This window comes from Balaenoptera musculus, chromosome 10, assembly GCF_009873245.2.
Source record: "Balaenoptera musculus isolate JJ_BM4_2016_0621 chromosome 10, mBalMus1.pri.v3, whole genome shotgun sequence".
Taxonomy (NCBI): Eukaryota; Metazoa; Chordata; class Mammalia; order Artiodactyla; family Balaenopteridae; genus Balaenoptera; species Balaenoptera musculus.
Window position 1 is genome coordinate 41,383,405 of NC_045794.1, and position 23,439 is coordinate 41,406,843.

A 23,439-nucleotide genomic window follows, 5' to 3' on the forward strand; every position below is an offset into this window, starting at 1 on the left:
ATCTAATGAGGTTATGTAAATTAGAGCGACCTTCATATTTATTAGAAAAACCCTCCTAGATGTCTAAATTGGCCGGATGTTTCTCACCTTGCTCATTTCCCTGTAGAAGACGTCTCTCAAGTTGGAAATGTTTTGGAAGATGGTCACATAACAGCCAATACGACTATCAAGAGGCAAAACAACAAACACGTACAGGTAAGTGTTGGTAAAGGAAGTCTTTGAAGTACAAGGTAGGAGCGTAAGCCAAAGCCACCGCCGGCTCCGCACAGAAAAGCACCCCACAGCCTAGGCTCAGGACGTTCTGGGATCCGGATTCGTCAGAGCCAGGCCAGGGGTACACTTGACTCTCAGGAGTGGGAAGGCCAGAGGAGACACGACCAGCCTAGGCTGACACCAAAGTATAACAGATCTCTACGAAAGAAGTTATCTGATTCAGGCTCTTTAGGTTCTGAAGTAGATATGAAAGTGCTTTGAAGAATTTTTAAAGTGCCGTATAAATATAAAGCCATACAATTATAATTATTATAGTAAGTATTCTTTCTCAGTATACAATACTTGGACTTCTATGAAGCTGTACGTACATTAATGGAATTCTACCGTAAATGAATTGGGGAAGTTTACATTTAAAGAAACTATTAAATTTCAATTCTGTTTAAATTAGGAATCACATAATTAATGTTTTAGAATACATTTAGTCATTAAAAAGGTTCCCTCATTCATAGACTAATATAAAGTGACAACATAAAATACTCTGACTACAATTGCATTAAAGCATATCTTTTTTTTTTTTTTTTGGCTGCATTGGGTCTTCATTGCTGTGCGTGGGCTTTGTCTAGTTGCAGCGAGTGGGGGCTGCTCTTCATTACGGTGCACGGGCTTCTCATTGTGGTGGCTTCTCTTGTTGTGGAGCACAGGCTGTAGGGCACGCAGGCTTCAGTAGTTGTGGCATGCGGCCTCAGTAGCTGTGACTCATGGGCTCTAGAGCACAGGCTCAGTAGTTGTGGCACACGGGCTTAGTTGCTCCACGGCATGTGGGATCTTCCCGGACCAGGGCTCGAACCCTTGTCCCCTGCATTGGCAGGTGGATTCTTAACAACTGCGCCACCAGGAAGTCCCTTAAAGCATATCTTGTGCAATGAAAAGGAAATAGGATACAAATAGAGCTTCTGTTCAGATTCCTCTTCCAATGTGGAAAATTTACATCTAAAACATTTTTACCTACTGTGAAGCAAAGACATCTTCATTAATGGAAATACTTATCCCATGGTGTATCTTCTACATGAATCCGGATGTTCACTAACCAAGCTTGTTTAAAACAATACATACTCGAGCAGAAAACCAGATACTCCTAGTATGCATGATGACAGCACTTTACTTGCCAAGATCTCTCCTATCCAAGAAGCATCTTGTCTTTAAACCCGGAAAAGCTGGTAGGGCAAGGATGGTTATCTCTGTATTGCAGACAAAGAAACCAGGGTCGAGACAGAAAGGTGGCTTGCCTAATATCACACAGCAAGTTACGAGCAGGGCTGAGGCTACATCCCACTCTTGGACCAGGGCTCTTTTCATGAGGACATGTTTGGGCTGTCAGGTGGCCTGGGACTCCACTGGCCCGAGAGTCCAGCCCTTTCCTGAATCTCAATCATTACCTATTATAAAGAACAGGCAGCTCCTCTAGTAGTTCCTGGTTCAGATCTTCAAATACAACCTGGGCTTTGTTGAACTCTTCCTCTGCCTAGGTGGTAAAAGAGACAGGACAATTCCCCTCATTCCTGAACCCAAAGCTAGAGGCTGCTTCCTTTATTCTCTGCATGTTTTCAGGGACTGGGCCTGGAACCATGCCTCCCCTTCCCCAGACCTATGTCCTCCCCAGCCTCAAGTCTCTGACCATCCTTAGAGCGTCAGTGTCAGAGGAGACAGGATCTCCTTCAGGACACTGGAGGCTGAATTTATCGTTTCCTAAACCCAGCTTGGCCCAGCCACCTGCCACCATTATGGGGAGAGGGCGGGCAGGGAGGTTTTACCAGGCTCTTCTTTACCTTGGCAGTCTTGGCCTCATCTTTCTTCTTGGCACTCTGTACCGCCTCCAGGTGGTGTCGGGCACTGTCATAGTCCACGAGTTTCCGGCCCCGCTTGGCAATTCTTTCCTAACCCAGAGTCAAGAGAGAGGGCCTTGATACTCACTGTTCGGTGGCCACGATGTGGGTAACAGAGTATCAAACGGAGAAGCAAGATTCCTGTCCTATTATCAAATTTTACTCTCTAACAGGGTTTTGTGCCAAAGGGATCGCCCTCATTATCTGGAAAGAATGGGAGTTCTCAGGGGGAGAGAGAGTAGAGGGCAATTCTCCAGAGCACCTGGAAGCCTGCACTGAATTTTAATATATCCTGTGAACCCACTAGAAACTGGTTCAGCATCCGGAAGAAATGGCCTTGAGAATCCTACTAAATTGAAAGTCAGGAGTTTTGGGTTTTACTCCCAATGCTGCCGTTTATTAGCCTTGTCACCTAGGGCAAGGCACACCTCTTCTGGAGCCTCAGTAGCCTCATCTGCCCTATAGTGTTATTTTAAAGATCAAATGCTCAATATAAAGGGCTTTGAAAATCCTAAAGCATAATACAAATAGTAAACTATTATGAGCACTGAGAGAACGTTTACTCAATCTCATCCCAGCTACAAATTATACCAGGGAGAGGCAAACAATGTTAATGGCTTTGTCTTGTTCTCTCAGCCACAGAATTTGAAAGGATCTTGGTGATTATCTGATCCAACTTCCTGTTCAATACACAAAGCCCCTCTACAATATCCAAGATAAGAAGTAGTTCGACTTCTTCTTGAACAGAGAATAGAGAACTCACTATCTATCTCACAGTATATTTCATCTCTTTCTTGGAAAGCTTTAGCTATGAGAAATTTAAGTGAGGCTTCCTTTAATTTCTTCCTGTATTAATCTAAAACCAGCACAGTGCCCAACAGAGTAGACGTTTAATAAATATGAGTTGAATGAATTAATGAATTCTAATTCTACTTTCTGGAACAGTTTAGAACAGGTTGAATTCCTCTTTTATCTAACAGACTTTCAAGTATTTGAAGATAATTATTATAACTCCTCCAAATTTCCTCTTCTCTACAATAAACGTCTTTAGTCCCACCAACTGTTTCTCACAACGAAATGGGATGCCCTGACCTGGATCTAATTCAAAGCCAGCCCAAATATAGTTCACTGAAATCTAAGTCTAAATGTAACCTTCACACTACCTCTAACCCTCCTCCCTAACCTCTTGTCTAACCCTCAACTTTCAATCTTTTTCCTAACCTATCCAACTTCACTCCTAACCATGGGCTCTAACTCTGCTTATACTTTTAACCCAACATATTTTCTAACTTATATGGGTCACCCATACCCCATCCTTGATTCTGTAAATTGATTACCTTAATCTCGCTGAATTGGGCTACATAGTTTTCCATGGTCCTCAAAGCCTGGTCAGCTAGTTTCTCTTCATAGTCTTCCCAAAGGAGATCATTATTCTGTGGGATAGAGGCAGAGGGGAGTGGTGAGGGCTCCACTTCTCAACAGCAACTGCATTCCAGGGAAATACCTAAATTTTTCCTGCAACAAACCTCCTTTTTGGAGCACTGATATTTTTAGAATATCATTTTGGATTCTGGGGAAGAGTCAGATGAAGAAACAGCCCTTCCCCAAGGAACTGCCGTATAAGAGACTGGACATGCATTCAAGGGATTAAGAACAGGAACCGATGGTCGAGAGTCTTGGACTCTAGAGCTTGAAGGATAGGGAAGTTTGGGAGCAAATAACTGCATGAAATTAGTTTTCAAAAACAACCAATTGGTTTTGTGTAGGTAAAACTTCCTAAGGTTTTAAAGAGAGGAAGAGGGTAAAAAACAGAGGAATCCACAGATTATGGAAAACTTGTTTTTAACTTCATATAATATTTTCCTGTTACAGCTTTTTCCTACCACCTGTGACCACAGCTATACAAATGAACAGTGTGAACTGGCTCCTTTGTTTTCCTATTTGCTTGGACAGAGAAGCTGGGGTGAGGTTGAGATGAGGGTAGAGTGAGTGTTGAAGAGCTGTAAAGCCCAGAATACTCTTACCGCTACGATGGCCTTCAGCTCCTCATGACCATCCCACTTGCTGCTGTAGATGTCCTGCAGGGTTTCTGACACTCTCTTTGAACTTTCATGCATCACTGAAAGGAGAGAACTCAGTTCTACCATAAAGTAGTTTGGTATAATCATATGAGTGACAGACAAATCAGTGGCTCCAATCCAAAAGGACAAACTCAGAAGGTTTGGGTTATCAGTCAGAGAAGCTGGATGGGGCTGGGATAGGAAAAGTTACTCTTCCTCGGCCCACAAAGATCCAGGAGTCAGGCACAGGCAAGTGATGAAAAGCCTGAGTACGGTTGTTTTTTTTTTCCATCCCCCAGACCTCTTAGTAGCTGCATAAACGCCCTCTGGATCCCCTGTGCTCCCTGATACCCACCTTTGACTGCACTGAGGAAGTTCTTCAGGTCCTTGTATAGCTTGTGGCCTTCCGCCTGAAAGGGAGAAATGCCTTTGATGACTAAGGAGATATATTTGGAAAGATGCTTCAGAAGTCAAAGTTGAAAAGTAGGTTAAAAGCAGAAATCAATCCTGGAATTTCTTCAAACATTTGCAATTGTTATATATTAGCCTCTACTCTCTTTACCAAGAAGTTGTTGGTTGTCTCTTTTGGGGCAAATTTTAAGTTGGGAAATTGCTCCCATTGCACTGGCATGTCTTCTTTCCTCTGTTTGTTCTCCTTCCAGTGAACTAGAACCTATAGTTCCTCTGTTGGAATTTAAGAGTCCTATGTGACACTATATATGTGATCCTCTGACTTACACCTTCCTCTCTGGGTAGAAAAACTGCTACCATTTTCTATAGACACCAGGCCCTCTTCTTCTCTGCACCCTCACACAGGCCATTCCTCATCTCCCATGCACTTCATTTTTTTTTTCCTGTATTATATGTTTTAATCAATAACACTCTTTACCAGGCCTAATTATAGGCAGGTCTTATGAAAATTTAGGTTCACCATCATGAAACTAAATTGTGTCTTCTCTAGGAAGATTTTGACCAATGTATAGGTTTTTTTAAAAAATTAACTTTTATTGGAGTATACTTGATCTACAATGTTCTATTAGTTTGCACTTTTTTTTTTAAATTAATTAATTTATTTATTTATGGCTGTGTTGGGTCTTCGTTTCTGTGCGAGGGTTTTCTCCAGTTGTGGCAAGCGGGGGCCACTCTTCATCGCGGTGCGCGGGCCTCTCACTATCGCGGCCTCTCTTGTTGTGGAGCACAGGCTCCAGACGCGCAGGCTCAGTAGTTGTGGCTCACGGGCCCAGTTGCTCCGCGGCATGTGGGATCTTCCCAGACCAGGGCTCGAACCTGTGTCCCCTGCATTGGCAGGCAGATTCTCAACCACTGCGCCACCAGGGAAGCCCTGCACTTCATTTTTTAATAGCTCTATTAGAACTTCTGCCCACTGGTCTTAGGTTGGCCTTCTGTATTTGGAGCAGGCTAATTTCTCTTGCACACAGGTTTGAAGATGTCTTTCACATGTCTGCACCGAGTCCTCTTTCTCAGAGGCTTCCTCAATTGTTCCTCATGGTGTTGTCTAAAGCCCATTCCCATTCTGGTCTCTTTCCTCTATGTGAACTCTAGTTTCCAGTTGGGTGAGAAGGAATTTTGAGGCCAGGCTGTTGACATTTTGGAGCTTGGCTTCGGGAGTGTGAGACTGGACTGAAAGGTGCACAGCCCACATCAAGGGTGTCGCACAGGGCCAGGCCTACGGACCAGGATAGTGATCCTCACAGCAGTTCAGATGCTTTGAGCTAAGATCCATTTTGCAGCACATGATAAAAATACTTGCTCACTTGTTTTATTTGCTTATGTTCATTATAGGTAGGCTATTGAGCATACCAAAAGTATAAAAAATTTATGAGAGAAAAGCTGAAAATTCAGAAAATTCTATCTAATAACTTACATTTTAAATTTTTTAATCTGTGCAATTCTTTGAGGGAAAAATCATTATTATTTAATTTTAGCAGCAGAAAACCCAGGTCTACTTGGTCAAGTAAACAAAGGAAACTGGACTAATTATTTTATCCAACTTCTTGCCTCCAGAGCTCACCTCTGAGCCAGTCCAAACTCTTGACCATACCTCAGGTTAAAAGTCCGTTTCAAGAGGCTGAATGCCAGGGCTCAAGGGACACGAAGACACAGTCTCAAGGGAATCTAAGGCGCTGTCAAAGAGGTAGGAGAAGAACTGGGATCATATGGTGTGTTATAGCAAATGAGGATCAAGACAGCATTCTCTGATGACTGAAGAAGGATCAGATGCTACAGAGAGGTTAGAATGCATGAAGAATCAGTAAATCACTGAACGTGGTAATTGGAGGTCACTGGTGACCTTGAGAAAGTGCTTCCAACAGCATGATAGAGACAGATTCAGTCAGTTAACAAAATTCAGAAACACTCAGCATTCACCAGGAAAGATGTCCCACTTCCTCTTTGCTTTTCATTCACAGAAAAAAAAGTTTAAACAGTCTAAGATGTTCAATGTACATAATAGCTTTTAAACATGGATATGGTAGGTAGGTATAACTTTGAGAGTTTTGAAAATGTGATAACCATGGTTTGGAAGAGTTTTGGGGATTATAAAAGTTAACAAGGATTTTAATTTCTTTCTTGAAAGAAAACAACATGGACCCAATTTTTTACTTCACCATGAAGATTTGGTCTCCAATATACATGTCTGAATAACAAAAGCTGTTAAATGATCTTGCATAATTTCTAAAAATGAAATTCGTAATTTTTTATCCCACTAGATATTATATGGCCTGAAAAATCAGATCAGTAATCAACACTACCACATATGGTAAGGTACAGGTTGTATGTACACTCTTCAAAACTAAGGGTACTATTTATACCATAGTCCTTATGATGGGAATGCTTCTGCCCTCCATTGCACCTCACAAAAGTCCAACTCCATTTCCGTGTTTTAGAATCAAGTGTTTTGGTCAAAGTTCTTCCTTTATGCTCCTGCCCTTTCCTTTGAGGAGATGGAGAGGGGGGGAGAGAGAGAGAGAGAGAGAGAAGGAGAGACAGGTGGTGGTAGTGGTAGTAGAGGGTGGGAGGGTGGGGTGGTGGGACAGCACCTGTGTCATTTTATTCCTTTGACCTGAAATGTCTCCAGGCTGAATAATCCCAGCATCTTTCTTCTCTCCTGACAGATGTGACTCTCACAGTCTTAGCTTTCCACTGGTCTGGGAGTCAAAAACTTGTTTCTACTACCAACTAGCAAGTGATTCCACTTCTCTGGCTTTAATTTCCTCATCTGTAAATATCAAGTAAGGCTATCTCTAAATGTTAATTCTAGCTCTAAATGTTATGATTTTATCACTTCTGCTCTCTAAATCCTTGCAAAATTCTTGGCAGTGCCATGAGGAGTCTGAGTTAGTCCTTCCCATCCCTTATATTGATACAAAGTCCCAGCCCTCAGTTAATGAATCACTCACTCTGGAAGTGTGTCCTAAGCACTCAGGTAGCAGAGCTATGTCCTAAGAGACTGGGGTTCTGAGGATGGAGAAGAAGTGCTTGTCCTGGGGTTTCCAACTTGCTAGAGAAAAATGGACTCAGAATCCCAAACACTCAGCAAAATAAGAGCATGACCAACCCTGAGCAAGTGCTGACAGTTCTTGATCTAATCGAGGTCCAGAAGGGAAAGATGAAGCTCGATTGTTAGATGTGATTTTAAAGGCAATGAACTGGAAGCAGCTGTCACTACCAGAAATAAGAGATTAAAATGTTGCTTGACAAAAATAATTCTTCCCATTGGCTTGGCCAAAAAGTTTGTTTGGGTTTTTCCATAAGATGTTATGGAAAAATCAACCCAATATATGTTTTGAGGAAAGGGAAAGGAGGAAGCAAGCAGAGCCCTCAAAGAAAAATTACTTATGGAGATTTGATTAAGAACCTAGGCAAGTGTCAAGGCCTTGAAATCTGGCTGGGAGGTTTGGAAGTGATATGTATTAATAAAAAGTTTACCTACAGGACTTCCCTGGTGGCACAGTGGTTAAGAATCCGCCTGCCAATGCAGGGGACACGGGTTCGATCCCTGATCCAGGAAGACCCCACATGCCGTGTAGCAACTAAGCCCGTGCGCCACAACTACTGAGCTTGTGCTCGAAAGCTTGCGAGCCACAACTACTGAACCTGTGTGCCACAACTACTGAAGCCCACGCACCTAGAGCCCGTGCTCCACAACAAGAGAAGCCACCGCAGTGAGAAGCCCGCGCACCACAACGAAGAGTAGCCCCCGTTTACCACAACTAGAGAAAACCCATGCACAAAAAGGAAGATCCAATACAGCCAAAAAAAAAAAAAAGTTTACCTACAAACTGGTTGCAGGTAGGGCACAAGACCAACTGGTCCAACTTCTGGAATACTTCACTTTCAATTTCCTTGACCTTGTCCTTTTTCCTCCCGTTCATCTTAGACACCTAGGTCCAGCTTCAGACCTGACTTTTTTCACTGTCTTTCTCCTTAAGCTGTGAGAGCCTTGAGAACAGGCATGTTGTCTTATTCAAGTTGAAGTCCCGGCATCTAGCACAGTGCCTGGCATACAGCAGGTACTTATGAAATGTTTGTTAAATAAACTTTCCAAGCATGTTCAAACACCAGTTACTATGTGTATCTTTCTCTCAGGAGAAAAGTTTTTCCTTATTCCTAGCCTAACTCCATTTCATTTCTCAAATTATTTCCCTGCTCAAGTGTTTAGTTGGTAGGCTCACGTAGGGAATTCTGAGGGGGTTGTCCCATCTGATCCTCTTCTTCTTCTTCTACTTTTTTTTTTTAATTTTTATTTTTGGCTGCGTTGGGTCTTTGTTGCTGTGCACAGGCTTTTCTCTAGTTGCGGTGAGCGCGGGCTTCTCATTGCAGTGGCTTCTCTTGTTGCAGAGCGTGGGCTCTAGTAGTTGCGGCACATGGGCTCAGTGGTTGTGGCTCGCGGGCTCTAGAGTGCAGGCTCAGTAGTTGTGGTGCACAGGCTTAGTTGCTCCGTGGCATGTGGGATCCTCCCGGACCAGGGCTCGAACCCGTGTCCCCTGCATTGGCAGGTGGATTCTTAACCACTGCGCCACCAGGGAAGTCCCCTCTTATTCTTCTTGATGGCCCTTCCTTCATCTCCTACCCTTTCTACCCACACATCTGCCATTGTAGGTCTATCCTATAAGGTAGAGAAAGGACTGAGGGACAGAATGGGCCAAGAGTCAGAAACCTTTCAAAGTGGGTGTCAACTTACTGATTCCTATCCTGGAGTTGGAAGTAGAACAGTAACTGGAGTTGTGAAGAGGCCCAGGGAGGCCTCCTTGTGAGGTAGAGGGGAAAAAGCACAGGGTTTAAGTTAGAATCCTAGCTCTGCAACTCTTATGGTATATTACCTTGATTAAATTACTTCCCTCTCAGGGCTTCCCTGGTGGCGCAGTGGTTGAGAATCTGCCTGCCAATGCAGGGGACACGGGTTCGAGCCCTGGTCTGGGAAGATCCCACATGCCGCGGAGCAACTGGGCCCGTGAGCCACAGCTACTGAGCCTGCGCGTCTGGAGCCTGTGTCCTACAACAGGAGAGGCCGCGACAGTGAAAGGCCCGCGCACCACGATGAAGAGTGGCCCCCGCTCACCACAACTAGAGAAAGCCCTCGCACAGGAACGAAGACCCAACACAGCCAAAAATAAATAAATAAATTAATTAATTTAAAAAAAAAATTACTTCCCTCTCAATCAGATCCTATTTCCCTTTGATGGAGTTAGACTAGATCAGTGGTTGCCAAATGCTGTTCTCAGACTAGCTGCTACATCATAAACATAGAAAACAATGTAAAACACAGATTCTCTAGTTAATGATCACCTATTGTTAATACCACACAAAACAGGAGACAACCAGACATTATGTGCCTCCAGATGGAAGAATATAACACCTATAATAACAAGTATTCTTGCCTCCAAAACAAAAACAAAAATCGGAATCTCATCAAGCCTCTAAATCTAACTATTAATTTACAGAAACTACGAGACAGAGTAACATGTTAAACAATACCATGGAGATTCAATCAGCAAAATTTAAGAGACTGCAGGAAACGGCAGGAAAACAACCTAGTATCATCAACAAATAAACTGCAAAAAGGAGGGATTAGAAACCTACAGATTAAGAGATTTATTAAACATGGCAACCAATTGCTGATTTAAACAAATTGTTAAAAAAATGACACAATTAGAGGAGTGTGAACACTGAATATTTTATGATATTAAAAAATTATTGCTAATTTTTAAAGATATTACTGAAATTTATGTTTTAGCTGGATATTTAACCTGAAATATCTGAAAAGATATTTGTATTAAATTAAGTGAAAAAGTCAAGTTATAAAACCATAAGAATGGAACAATCTCACTTGTAAACCTATTTATTTGTTGTGGATATATTTAGAGATCATACACATACATAGCAAAGTAATTGTAAGCATAAAAAAACAACAGTAGTTGTAGCATGGGAGGTGTGAAATCATTATTTTTTAATTCACTTTTTTCTTGATATACTTTGTTTTTTTTTTTTGGCCATGCGGTTTGTGGGATTTTAGTTCCCCAACCAGGGACTGAACCCAGGCCCTGGGCTGTGAGAGCACAGAGTCCTAACCACTAGACCACCAGGGAATTCCCTCTTGATATACCTTCTGATTTGTTGTAATGATTAAATGTTTAATAGAAAAATATTTTTAGGTATGATAATGGTTTTGTGGTTATATTTTAAGTCCTTATCTTTAGAGACTGATAATGAAATTTTTATAGATAAAATGATATCTAGAATCTGCTTCATAATGATCAAGGATGGGGAAAGTGGGTAGAGACATAGATGAAACAAGATTCCCAAGAGTAGATAAATTATTGAAGTTGGGTAATGGGTACATGTGGATTCATTATACAGGTTTTTCTATCTTAGTATATATTTGAAATCTTCCATTAAAACAAGTTTAAAATATAGATTCCCAAGCCCTACTAACGGAGATGTTGCATTATTTCTCAAATGATCCTGACACAGTCAACTACTGAATTAGATTATAGCTAATATCCTTTTAATATAATTAAAAAAAAATAAATTTATGTATTTATTTATTTTTTGGCTGCATTGGGTCTTCGTTGCTGCGCATGGGCTTTCTCTAGTTGCGGCGAGTGGGGTCTACTCCTCGTTGCATGCGTGGGCTTCTCAATGCAGCGTCTTCTCTTATTGCAAAACATGGGCTCTAGGCACGCAGGCTTCAGCAGTTGCAGCATGCGGGCTCAGTAGCTGTGGCACACGGGCTCAGTAGTTGTGGCTTGCGGGCTCTAGAACACAGCCTCGGTAGTTGTGGCACACGGGCTTAGTTGCTCCGTGGCATGTGAGATCTTTCTGGACCAGGGCTCGAACCCATGTCCCCCACATCGGCAGGTGGATTCTTAACCACTGTGCCACCAGGGAAGTCCCTAATGTAATTTTAAAGAATTATTTTCCATATAATTCTTACATTATACCATCAAGAATTTGACTGGTCTTTGGCCCTGGTTCCTGAGAAGTAACTTCTAAATCCTTGGGATTTTGTTATTCATGGTGGGCCTCTCAGATCATACCTGAGTCTATGCTAAACAAATGACTCAGGATGGTGGCTGGTCAGGCGGGAAAGGTGAACCAAGTGATTAGAGGGTTGGGGCTTTCAGACAGGTGATATCAGTATGACCTCCAGAAAGGAGAGGAGGGAAGTTAGAGATTAAGTTCAATCACATGGCCTATGATTCACTATGTAATGAAATCACAATAAAAACTCTATACACCTGAAGTTTAGGTGAGCTTCCCTAGTTGGTAATCCTACATCAATGTGCTGGGAAGGTGACATGTCTTGAGAACACAGAAGCTTCATGTTTGGGATCCTCCCAAACCTCCCCTTGTGTGTCTCTTCATTTGGCTGGTCCTGATTTGTACCCTTTATAATAAAACTGTAATTGTAAGTACAGCACTTTCCTGAGTTCTGTGAGTCATTCTAGTGAATTACGGAAGATGAGTGGTCGGTAGAAACCCCCAAATTTGTAGCCAGTTTGTCAAAAGTGCAGGTGGCCTGGGAACTTTGGAGCTTTACAGCTGGTGTCTGAAGTGAGGTAGTCTAGTGGCAGACTATGCCCTCAACCTGTGAAATTTGAACTAACTCTGGGTATTTAGTGTCAGAATTGCATTGCAACTGGATATTCATTTAAGTTAATAACTAACTCCCTTCTATTATAAAGAGGGGATCCAATCTCCAGGACTCATGTCAGAATTAAATGAGATAAATGTGATGCCTGGCACACAGAGATGGAAAGTCAATATCCCATAGGTTAAACCTCTGTAATCCACTTCTTTTCCCCCCTTTTTAAAAAATGAGCCACAAGTTTATTCTATAATTTCTCTGTAACAGGTAATCAATTCTGCAGGAAAATGCAAACATCACCTTTATTGTTAATATTTACATTTGGTTCTGTAAACAAACTTGGCCAAAAAAAAAAAAAAACCCTAAGAATTTTTATACAAATTTTTAAAATTTCAAGAATATGATCTTCATCACTTCTGAAAGCTATTTATTTTAAGTCAAAAGCCAGTAAATACACAGGTTGAAAGGGAAGAGAAAAACATTGACAACAGATTATTTGAATTTCCCTCTTCCCAAATATCTAAAACATCACATATACCACTGTTTTCAGCATAGCTTGTGAAATCTAAAAATTCTGACTTCACTAGTCTGAAATAAGTTCAGTAGAGATTGTAGTGGTGAACTACAGATTGTTTTCTTCTTGTGTAGTAAGAAGTTCAGTTCTCTGCTTATCAAACTCCACATTTGGTTCCAGATTTTTTTTTTCTTCCTTATAATATTTTCACTCTCCGATGGATTTTACCAGAAGGTAAACTACCTGTATTCTTGATGTCACATTCACTGGGTTCCTAGGAGGACTCTGGAATGTGGTCTTTGCCTGAATTGTTAGATGTTCCTATAAACTGTTTATTGCTAACAGACTAGAATCATGACCAAATACTGAATGAAGGTCCTTTTCCTTCAGATCCTTTGCTGGAAAATGCACAGCATCTGACTTTAGTTTTGGTTGAGATGTACTCTTATCCATATTGAAATTAGAAACTTATATACATGTCTGTGGCCTACATGGATAGTAATCTACCCTTACTTCTAAGTCATTTTCATGTATAATTAATTTATGTTCAGAAATGTCAGGAATGCATTCCTGTTCATTTTTATGTGGAGGTAGATGGGTAAAATTTTGTTTTATGTCATTTTCGGCTGGATTTAACATGGAACATTTATTAGATGTTTTCTCATCAAGCCCTCTCAATTCACTGGAAAAGTAGGGAATATGTTCTGAAATAAACACAAATTTTGTTCAGGTTCCTGGGTTTCTTTATATAGGAAACTCTGCTCAATCACTTGTACATTATTTTCCCTGAAGTCTGAGATGTATGTTGCAATTCTAGCTTCTCTTTATATTCAGGCTTTTTCAGGACAGTTGCAGTAATAGGAGAAATGGATCTAATACTGTATTTTATTCTTTTAGGCATGTCCCTTTCATATTCCACAAAGTCAAAAACTAACTTAGATACAATATCATCAACAACTTGATAGTGATTACTCTGCAAAGTTTCTGTGCTGCTCACTTAGAATATGTGGCTCATATCTTCTACCTTTACAAAAGGCTTTTTGAGTCTACTTGTTCTTGCCTTTTGTGGACCAATACCTATTCTTTTCCCCACATCGCTTACAGAAATGCTTGATTTCTTGAGTAAATACAACTCTTTTTTTCTTTTATTCAATGTAGCATCTAATGTCATCAATATGAAGAATTTTTACTCCCCATGACAAGGCATTTGATAATATACTACTTGAAGGAAAAAAATCATGGTCATTTCTAGCTTTTTCGACTACTAATTTTCCTCTGATCAAACACACTGAATCTGGAGACTCAAATGAACTTCCATCATGGCTAGAATGAGGTGAAGTGGTTTCTGCACTATACGCAAATTCAAGGCTTGGTACACGAGAAATTTGTCCTTTTTATTTGAAATAAGATAACTGATATCTTTACTGAGAAATTCTTCAACTCGCCGTCCCAGATCCTTAATGTCCTTTGGCAGTTTTTCAGATACAGTGACAGAAGGTAAGTCAATGTAAAATACTTTTCCCCAAAGTGGCTTACATTTGGATTTTTCTGGTTTGTTATCAGTTTTCAGAGTTTAAAGACGGCTATTTTTTTCATTTTTGACTTGGATTCCACCCTGGAAATGTCCTTTACTGTAGATCCTCATGGCTCCGTAGTTCATGGCAGCCACCTGGCACTCATATGCTGGGTCTGGAGAGGGCGTCACGTCCAGCAGTTCTGGAAACACGGCTCTCCAAGGCCCACTGACTGGCCAGTTGCCTCTCCCCTTTTGCAGGCCACCAACTGTTGTCCACTTCTTTTTTTTTTAATGTTACTATAAACGAATTACATATTTTTTCTTGTTCCAATTGCATGTGTACTATAGAATTTTCAGAGTTGGTTGCAGTGGCCTGTTATCCACTTCTTAAAGTAAGTTTTCTACATAAAATTACCCATAACATCCAGTGAAGACAGAAGGAACAGTGAGAACAGGAGGTTTGGGTGAGAATGACAGGTAAACGATGGAGGTATTATTTTAGAATAAATGGCTTTGGTGAGGTAGATGCAGTGGACAAAGAGGCAACAAAACATGGGGCCACTAAGATGAGAAGACCCTTAGGGTGGGAGAGAGGCAGCCTAGGGAAGATAGTAAGCCAGAAACTAAGGTGACAGGGACTTGTTTTGATTTTGTCTAAGGACCTGGTGATGTCACTGTACCCTGGGGGAACCACCAAGAGAAAAGAAGAACACTCGTCTGTCCCCCCAAACCCAGAGTGAGCAGGAACAGGAAAGGTAATTTTGTGGTTCCCAGGAGAAGGATAAGCAGCAGGTCACCCTGTGGCCCTTACTCCTGGGGGGAGGATGGGTTAGTAGGGATGCTTGCTGATTTGCAGAACTTGCTATTCTTCTGCCACTCGGCCCTCATATCTTCTTTCTTCCTCCAAGCTTCCCTTTCCCACCCTCCAGATTACCTGTTGTTGGTAGAAGTTATTGGCATTTTGTTCAAACCGTTCATCTTTGGTTTCCACAGTTTTCCCCAACTTCTGCAGTACCTGGGGATATAAATCAGAGAGGTCCACACTGTTAGCGTGAAGTCTCTCTTAACTGTTGGCCTCATTTGACCCTGGCTTCTCTCAGAGTCTCAGATGCAACTTAAGGGATGTACTCATATCAGTCCAACAGAATTAGAAATATAGCATGTTGCTGAAAAATCAATCATGTTTTATGGTTGTTCTCAAATTGGGGTACTCCTGGGGATATGCAGCAGTGCCCTAGGGGGTACATATAAAGACCAGAATAAATAAGGTATATGTTCCTGGAATGAAATTGTTATTTACAGTGGTTTTCGGCGTGGGGGAGAGTATTATATTAAAACAAGAATTAATTAGAGGAATGTAAAATGTGCATGGCTTTTGAAGATAAAACATGAGCCTCGAAGATATTTTTTTACTTGAGAGACCCTCTTCCAGCCATAGCAGCAGATTCCTTTAGATAGATGAGGTCAGAGAGGCGAGCAGGAGACTCTCATCTTCTGAAGGCCCTTGTGGAAAACTTTGAGAAGCCCTGATATAATGCATTTGAAACTCAGCTAGAAGTGAGTGCTCCTTATTGATCTCCTCTCCCCTGGGACAGGGAGAGCCAACCATCATACTGATCTGAGTGCTGATGCAAAGGACATGGAAATGAGAAAGGCACAGCTCCTATTCTCATAGGGGACACTCACTCATAACAAGTAAGAAAACCCTGACTCGGGTTTCCCCGGTGGCGCAGTGGTTGAGAATCCGCCTGCCAATGCAGGGGACACGGGTTCGAGCCCTGGTCCGGGAAGATCCCACATGCCGCGGAGCAACTAAGCTGTGTGCCACAACTACTGAGCCTGTGCTCTAGAGCCCGTGAGCCACAACTACTGAGCCCACGTGCCGCAACTACTGAAGCCCGTGCGCCTAGAGCCCATGCTCCACAATGAGAGAAGCCACTGCAATGAGAAAGCCCGCGCACCGCAACAAAGAGTAGCCCCTGCTCGCCGCAACTAGAGAAAGCCCGCGTGCAGCAACGAAGACCAAACACAGCCAAAAATAAATAAATAAATTAATTAAATTAAAAAAAAAAAAAGAAAACCCTGACTCTTCTATCTGTAACCCCATTTTGGAATGAGGCACCACCATCCCCCAGGCCCAAGTCAGAATCAGGAGTTGCCCTCAACTACTTCTCTCACTTCCTTCATGGAATCCCTCACCATCTGGAAACCATCCCATGATTTCCAGTCTCAGTGCCATAGCTTTAGTCCAGGCCTTCATTGTTTTCCACCTGGCCTGGTCTATCATGCTGTAAAACCTTCTGATGATTCTCCACTCATCTGCTCAACAGATTTTTATTAAATGCCCAATATGGGACTTCCCTGGTGGCGCAGTGGTTAAGAATCTGCCTGCCAATGCAGGGGACACGGATTTGATCCCTGGTCCGGGAAGATCCCACATGTTGCAGAGCAACTAAAGCCCGCGCGCCCTAGAGCCCATGCTCCGCAACAAGAAAAGCCACTGCAATGAGAATCCTGCGCACTGCGATGAAGAGTAGCCCCTGCTCGCCGCAACTAGGGAAAGCCCATGTGCAGCAACGAAGACTCAACGCAGCCAAAAAAAAAAAAAAAAAGTATCTACAAGTTATAGTTCTAACTCTAGGATACATATGGGTCTCATGATCTGATCCCCACTGAGCCTCAGCTCTCAGTATTCCTTCTTCCTACCGGTCTCTCTCTCTCACACTTATTTAGTTTTCTAATAAGCCATACTGTTGCTTGTTGTAGATGCTGTTCCCTCCTTCCAGAATGCTCTTCCTCACCTTATCATCAGCCAACTATCTAAAAAGACCTAATTTATACTCTGTATCCTTTGTGACACTTAATCACATCTACCTCATCCCATTAATCAAGCTAAATCGCTCCCTCCTAAGCAGTTACAACTTCTGTACCTGTATACACTTTTATTAGTGGTTTTGGTTTTTGCTTTTTTGTTTCTTTTGGCCATGCTGCGCTGCTTGCGGAGTATCTTAGTTCCCCAACCAGGGACTGAACTCGGGCCCCAGCAGTGAAAGTGCTGAGTCCTAACCACTGGACCACCAGAGAATTCCCCTATTACTATTTTATTATTTGCATTTATCTATGTCTCCTTCTAAACTGTGAGCTCCTTGAGGATTGGGCACTTGCCTTATCTGTATTTCTCAGTATCCAGCAAATAGATACTTAATACTTACAACAGGAAGGAGAGTGAGACTGATACAGGAGGGAACCAATGGACTGGGCCTTGAATTAAGATTTTGCTAGGGACTTCCCCGGTGGTGCAGTGGATAAGACTCCGTGCTCCCAATGCAGGGGGCCAGGGTTCGATCCCTGGTCAGGGAACTAGATCCCACATGCATGCTGCGGCTAAGAGTTCACATGCCACAACTAAGGAGCCTGTGTGCCGCAACTAAGGAGCCCGCCTGCTGCAACTAAGGAGACCACGTGCCGCAACTAAGGAGCAGGCAAGCCGCAACTAAGGATCCCATCTGCTGCAACTAAGAGCCGGTGCGACCAAATAAATAAATAAATATTAAAAAAAAAAGATTTTGCTAGACTGAAATAAAGTAAAAAGGGTGAGGATAGAAAGAGGATTTCAGGCAAAGACAACATCAGCAAAGTCACAGGAGTATGCAAATTCATGGCAGTTTCATGAGATGGTGCAGCACGACTGGTTTAGGGTGTGTTATGGGGAGTGATGGGTCAGGAAACTAGAAAGGGAGATTGGAGTCTCATTGTGAAGGACTCTGAATCTTATGAAAGAGTGCCCAGGTCTTGGGCGTGAGACCGGCTCTACGTAGACTCTGACTAAGGTGTCTCCATTCTTAATCCTGGGGCTAACATCTCTCACTTCCGGAGCTCTCTCTATGGTGGTTAAGCTCAAGGTCACTGGAGTGAGACAGATATATGCCCCTATCTTGGCTTTTCCACTTACTGGCTATAAGCCTTTGGGCAAATCACTTCAACTCTAGAGCCTCAGTTTACATAACTCCCTTTCCCCCACTAAGATAATAATATCTCCTGGAGTTGTTGGGAGAATTAAATGATATTATACACATAAATTGCTTTCACAGTGCTGCCCTATGGTGAGTACTTAATACAAATACTATCATTGTGTCTAGCTCCACTCCCTTCCCTATAAATACCTGTCTTTATTTCCTTTTCAGTTTAGCCATACGTGTCTGTGTCTCTCTACTCCAACTCACTTGACAGCCAGCCCTGGGTGTGCAGAGCCGCTCATCTTCCTAGGCTCCACCCTCTCCCCCCAACCAAACACTGTCCTCTACCAGAAAGTTGCAACACCACCTTGTTTAGTGGTAATGGCAGCTCTCACTTCCTTCCTGCCACCCTTCCCTTCCTTTGCCTGGGGCTTGGTTCTTCTGCTGGTGGGGGGGGCGGGGGGGAGGGCTGCTGAAAGGAGAGAGGTGTCAATTCAGTCTAGAGTCAATGTGGCACACCCTGGAGCAGACCAATATCCCCAAACCCCAAAAGGCTCAAGGCAAAAAGGCTTGGAGGGTGTGGGAGTGTGTGTGTTGAGGCAACACTCCCACCTTCAATTCTGAAACTGAAAAGATGAGTATGATCACCCTGAAAACATAACCCAATGCCCTGGGCCCAAAGTATTTGTTGCCTTAAGCAACAGGGCCATGTGTCAGGGCACCTACACTATGTTGTAGATGTTCTTCCTCAACTAGAGTTCCTTGAGGAAGGAGGATGTACGGATGCTCTACAGATGTTTGTTGAAAGAATTAATAATTCTACCTTTGGATTATTTACTAATGAAAGCTCATATAATGCCAATCCATAAAGTCCCACACTGAGAATTTCGCCCCAGTTTGCCTGGCCTAGCAGATGAGAAGTTAGAATACAGATTATTTAAAGAGAAAGAGCAGGGACAAGAGAGAAAGTAAATGTGGCAAAATGTTAATACTTGGTGAAACAGGTGAAGAATATTCCAGTGTTCATTGACCTATTTTAACTTTTGTGTAGGTTGGGGTGGAAGTATAAAGCTTAAAAAAAAAAAAAAATCACTGCAGACATGTTTTATATTTTAGTTAATTCTGTCAATTGGAGTAATATGAAGAGGGGTTGGATATTAGACATTATGGAATTTTGTTAGAAAATTTTTTCTTAGATGTGATAATACTGTAGTTATGTAAAAAATCCTTATTTTCAAGATATATTCTGAAGTAGGCTCTCCTTAATATGGCCCTAATATATTTTCCAGCCTTTTCTCCCACCACTCCCTGAGCTCCAGCTCAGCTGCATTTCTCCCTATTCTGCCTAAAAGGATTTCCAGATTCCATGCCTTGCTCATGCTGGCATTCCTCAGCTGGACTGCTCTCTCACCACTTGCCTGAGGAACTACTAATCAGCCATAATTCCTATCTCAAATTCAGCCTTCACTACAAAACCTCCCTCTATTCTCCTCAATTCTTCTGTCCTCTGAATTCCCACGGACAAGCAGATCTCTCAGGTCACTTATTTTACTTTAAACAAACAAAAAACAACTAGACTGTAAGCTTCTAGCAGGCAAGAATGCCTCTTGCTCATCTCTAAATTCCCTCCTGGGTCCAGCCCAGTATCTCGCACAAAGGAGTTTTTCTGTAAATATTGCCGATTGAACTCTCTGGGATACAAGTTGAGTAAAAGTCAGCAGAGGAAAAGACCAACAAAGGAGTGGTAAACAATGAATGCCCTTTCTTGGGGGAGATCTGAAAGTCTGCCACAGAGAAATCACAAACAGATGGTGAAAGTATTAGTTTGAAATATGAAGATGTATCATACTGTAAAAACACAATAAAGCTAGATTCCTGTTGAGTCTGAGTAGGAACTGGAAAATAAAACAAGAATGCTTCATCTCCACTGTGTTTAACAGTCACCAGACCTTCACTCCTAGGTTTGCTCCTTCGAGAAGATCAGCAGGAAGTGGGCAGGCACAGCAGGAAGTGGGGAGACACAGATGTTAGAGTGGTTTTTCAGGAAACGTGTAAAGAGAGCAGCCTGCGATTGGGATCCTAAGGCAGGACACCTGAGTTTCAGTGATAATTCTGCCACTTGCCAATCTCTTTTGAGACTTATTTCCTCTTTTCTAAAGTTGGGATACTAATAAGCATACTTAAAGAGTTGAAAAGATGAAGTGAGATCATATCACAAGAATGTGGGCTCCATAAAGGGAGATATCATGTCCTTCTTATAATCCTGTGCTTTGTCCATAGCAGGCACTTGATATGTGACACATTAGTTGTTACATATTACTCAGATGATTACAGTCAACTGCTTATAGTAAAATTGCGGTGTCCCAGTGAGTCCTTTCTTTTGACTATAACATTCTCCCTCTTTATCTTGCCTTCAATAACTTCCCAAGACTCAAAAACTCTGGCAGGCTGAGCTGAGCTCTTTCTCCCAAACCTAGGCCATTCCCATTCTATCCAGGCAACATCCAGTACCTCTAGAGGGGCCAGCGGTACAGCTCGAAGTTCAATGTCTGCCTGCCTTTGTGTCTAAGTCTGGGTTCCGAGTACCTCCTTGTTTTCTGCAACAACCTGGGAGTTCCTCAGTGCAGATTTGAGTTTGCTCCTCTCTCTGCTTTCTCAGGGTTCAGACTAGGAAAATAGAACAGGGTGTACCTGGGCAGCTGGTTCTCTTTTTGGGAAATACTTGACTCTGAGGTTTGAGGAGCCCTCTCCCCTTCTCACTTTGGTGTCCTCACCAAATTGAGTTTCCAAATCACTGAACATCAATTCTCCTTTTACAGATGCAGAATCTGAAGCTCAGAGCAGGGATGTTATTTACCTGAGGCTTCGGAGCCCATGCTTAAAAAAGGAGAGAAATCCTAAAGCAAGGGCATAGTGCTGATAGGCTAGATGAGGACAGAAGGTGAAAGAGTGAGGTAAAATCAATTGCTGTGTCTTTTAAACATAACTATTATCCACGAGTGTTTGGTCTTTGGCGATTTCTTTTTGTTTTTCCAACCCATAGAGTAGCTGGCCTTCTCTTCTCTAGTACCTCCTTTTCCTCCACAAACCACTTCTAACTAGACCTTCCCATAGGCTCTGATCACTATCAGATTTGTATCTAGACAGCCTTTGGAGAGACTGAAACCATAATCAAGGTGAAGTTAGGGTAAAGTAACAAAGTCTAGCCACACAAAAATCTTTTCCTTTTCCTCTGCTCTTTCACATGACCCCAGCTTCCTCAAAGACCGGGGAAAAAACACACACATTCCCCCTACCCTTCCACTGTGAGCCTCTTAAACATAGGGACTACATCTATATTCCATCAATTCTCTGTTGATAATCCCACTTGGGAGAGCTGGTTGCCTTTAATCCTTCCCAGCACTCAAGCTAGTGCTCGCTTTTAGAAGATGATACAAATATTTAAATTCTTAAGCATATGGTGTTCATTCAAATGCTTCTAAGACCACGAAGTCTTAGAAAACCAAAATTCTCTCCCAGGTCCTTATCTCTCTCTCCCTCCAGTTTTTCTTCTAGCCTATTCATTTACCCATACCACCTCACCTACCAGGGTGTTGGTGGGTGGAGAGCAGGGGTTCAGGTTAGAAGCAAAGAAAATACTCTGAACGGGTAGAAACACTAATGCCACTGAAATGTGTGGAGCACGGTCCACACCATCTCCGTAGGTGGGCAAGTTATAGACGGATGTACAGACAGCCTACCTAGATGGAGCAGGGCCACCCACAGCTCACCGAGGATACAAGGCAAAAAGAAGTGCTCCTTCCCCACCCTGAACAGGAAGCAGATACGGGCTTCTGCTTACATCAGCTTAAGCAACACCCCGCGGCCAGGCCGGGTCAGGTGCAGAGGGAATTGGGCAGAATTCCTCTAGTTCTCCTGGACTCCCGGTCCCAGCTAACGGGTGATGCTCGCTGGCAGGCCAGCTGGTCAGTACTGTCTTATGACTCTGGGAAATGACCCTCTTTGAACCTTCAGTGTCATCATCTGTAAAACATACCACCCTCGCTGGGTTGCGAGGCCAAAATCTGCTACACAGCAGTCACCAACGTTAGTTCCTTTCTTTCCCCTTTTCTGGGTCAGCTTGGGCGTTGTTTAAGGTTCCTGCGAAAGGCCGCGGGAACCGTCTCCCAGCTTCCCCCATCCCTGCCCAAGACCAGGCAAGGCTCTGGCCTTCTCTCAAGTCTGCCTGTTTCAATGGAAACCCAGTCCCCGCTCGCGTTTCCCGAGGTCAGCCGGATACCCCTGTGGGCGGCCCAGCCTCGCGGCCCCGAGCACCCTGCACGCCCTTGTCGCCCCGTTGGGCCTCGGCCTCGGCTCCCTGCTGCCTACCTTCTCCTGGGCCCTGCTGAACTTCTTCTGCACCTGCTTGGCGAAGAGACCGGCGGCGCCGCTCGCCCTGCCCTCAGCCATCCTGCCGGCTCCCCAGGGGCGGCAGGCCCTGGCCCGGAGCCCTGTGGTTTTCTCGGGGCCCCTGAGGAGGAAGCGCGATTCCCGGCATGCCTCGCATCCGGTCGGGCAGGCGGGCCTCGCGACGCACACCCCGCCCCGCCGCCGCCTCGGACTCACCCTGGGCTGCCCGAGGCTGCCTGAGGCCCAGGGCGCCCGGCCCTCACGGAGACCCTTGCGAGGCCCACTCGAGGCCCAGCCGGTGGCGCCCCTGGGCCCTCCCCGAGGCCCATCGCCGTCCGGCTCCCGGGTGCGGCCCGGGGAGGGGCCAATGGGGCACCTGTGGGGCTCAGGCTGGGGCTGGGCCTGTCCCCAGGAGGCAGGAAAGGCGGGCCTACCCTCAGGCGGCGCTCCCTCCAGGCCAGCTTCAAACCGCCCCCCCCGCCCCCCCCCCCGCCCCCCCGGCCCTGAGATAGAGGAACACCAGACCCGTTGAGGAGTTTGCAAACGTGTGCGAAGACTCAGTGTTCCCCGAGAGCCAATTAGCTGTAACCGATCAGCGGGGAGGGGGGGGGGATAACTGAAACAAGGGGGTAGAAAATACTGTGATTTCCACTCAGCAAGAGTGTTGTACAAGGGACTTCCCTGGTGGCGCAGTGGTTGAGAGTCTGCTTGCCAATTCAGGGGATACGGGTTCGAGCCCTGGTCCGGGAAGATCCCACATGCTGCGGAGCAACTAAACCCGTGCGCCACAACTACTGA

At 43.7% G+C, this 23,439-nt stretch overlaps 1 protein-coding gene and 1 pseudogene across 3 annotated transcripts in view; both read right to left on the minus strand.

Moving 5' to 3' along the window:
- BIN2 (bridging integrator 2) overlaps window positions 1-22,742 on the minus strand; it is a 33,198-nt gene extending 10,456 nt beyond the window's left edge. The window contains exons 1-8 of one of the 3 annotated variants that reach the window (XM_036866191.1): window positions 22,621-22,742; window positions 15,231-15,311; window positions 4,512-4,566; window positions 4,121-4,215; window positions 3,434-3,529; window positions 2,040-2,147; window positions 1,650-1,735; window positions 88-163 (exon numbers count right to left, since the gene is read on the minus strand). In XM_036866191.1, the coding sequence (XP_036722086.1) occupies window positions 88-163; window positions 1,650-1,735; window positions 2,040-2,147; window positions 3,434-3,529; window positions 4,121-4,215; window positions 4,512-4,566; window positions 15,231-15,311; window positions 22,621-22,701 (678 nt within the window). In that variant the 5' untranslated portion in view covers window positions 22,702-22,742. Of the gene's footprint in view, window positions 1-87; window positions 164-1,649; window positions 1,736-2,024; window positions 2,148-3,433; window positions 3,530-4,120; window positions 4,216-4,511; window positions 4,567-15,230; window positions 15,312-21,992; window positions 22,014-22,620 lie in introns of those variants that run through there. The other 2 variants (XM_036866190.1, XM_036866192.1) reach the window with 2 other exon arrangements.
- On the minus strand, window positions 13,778-14,440 carry LOC118902164 (annotated as a pseudogene).
- Window positions 22,743-23,439: the final 697 nt, after the last annotated feature.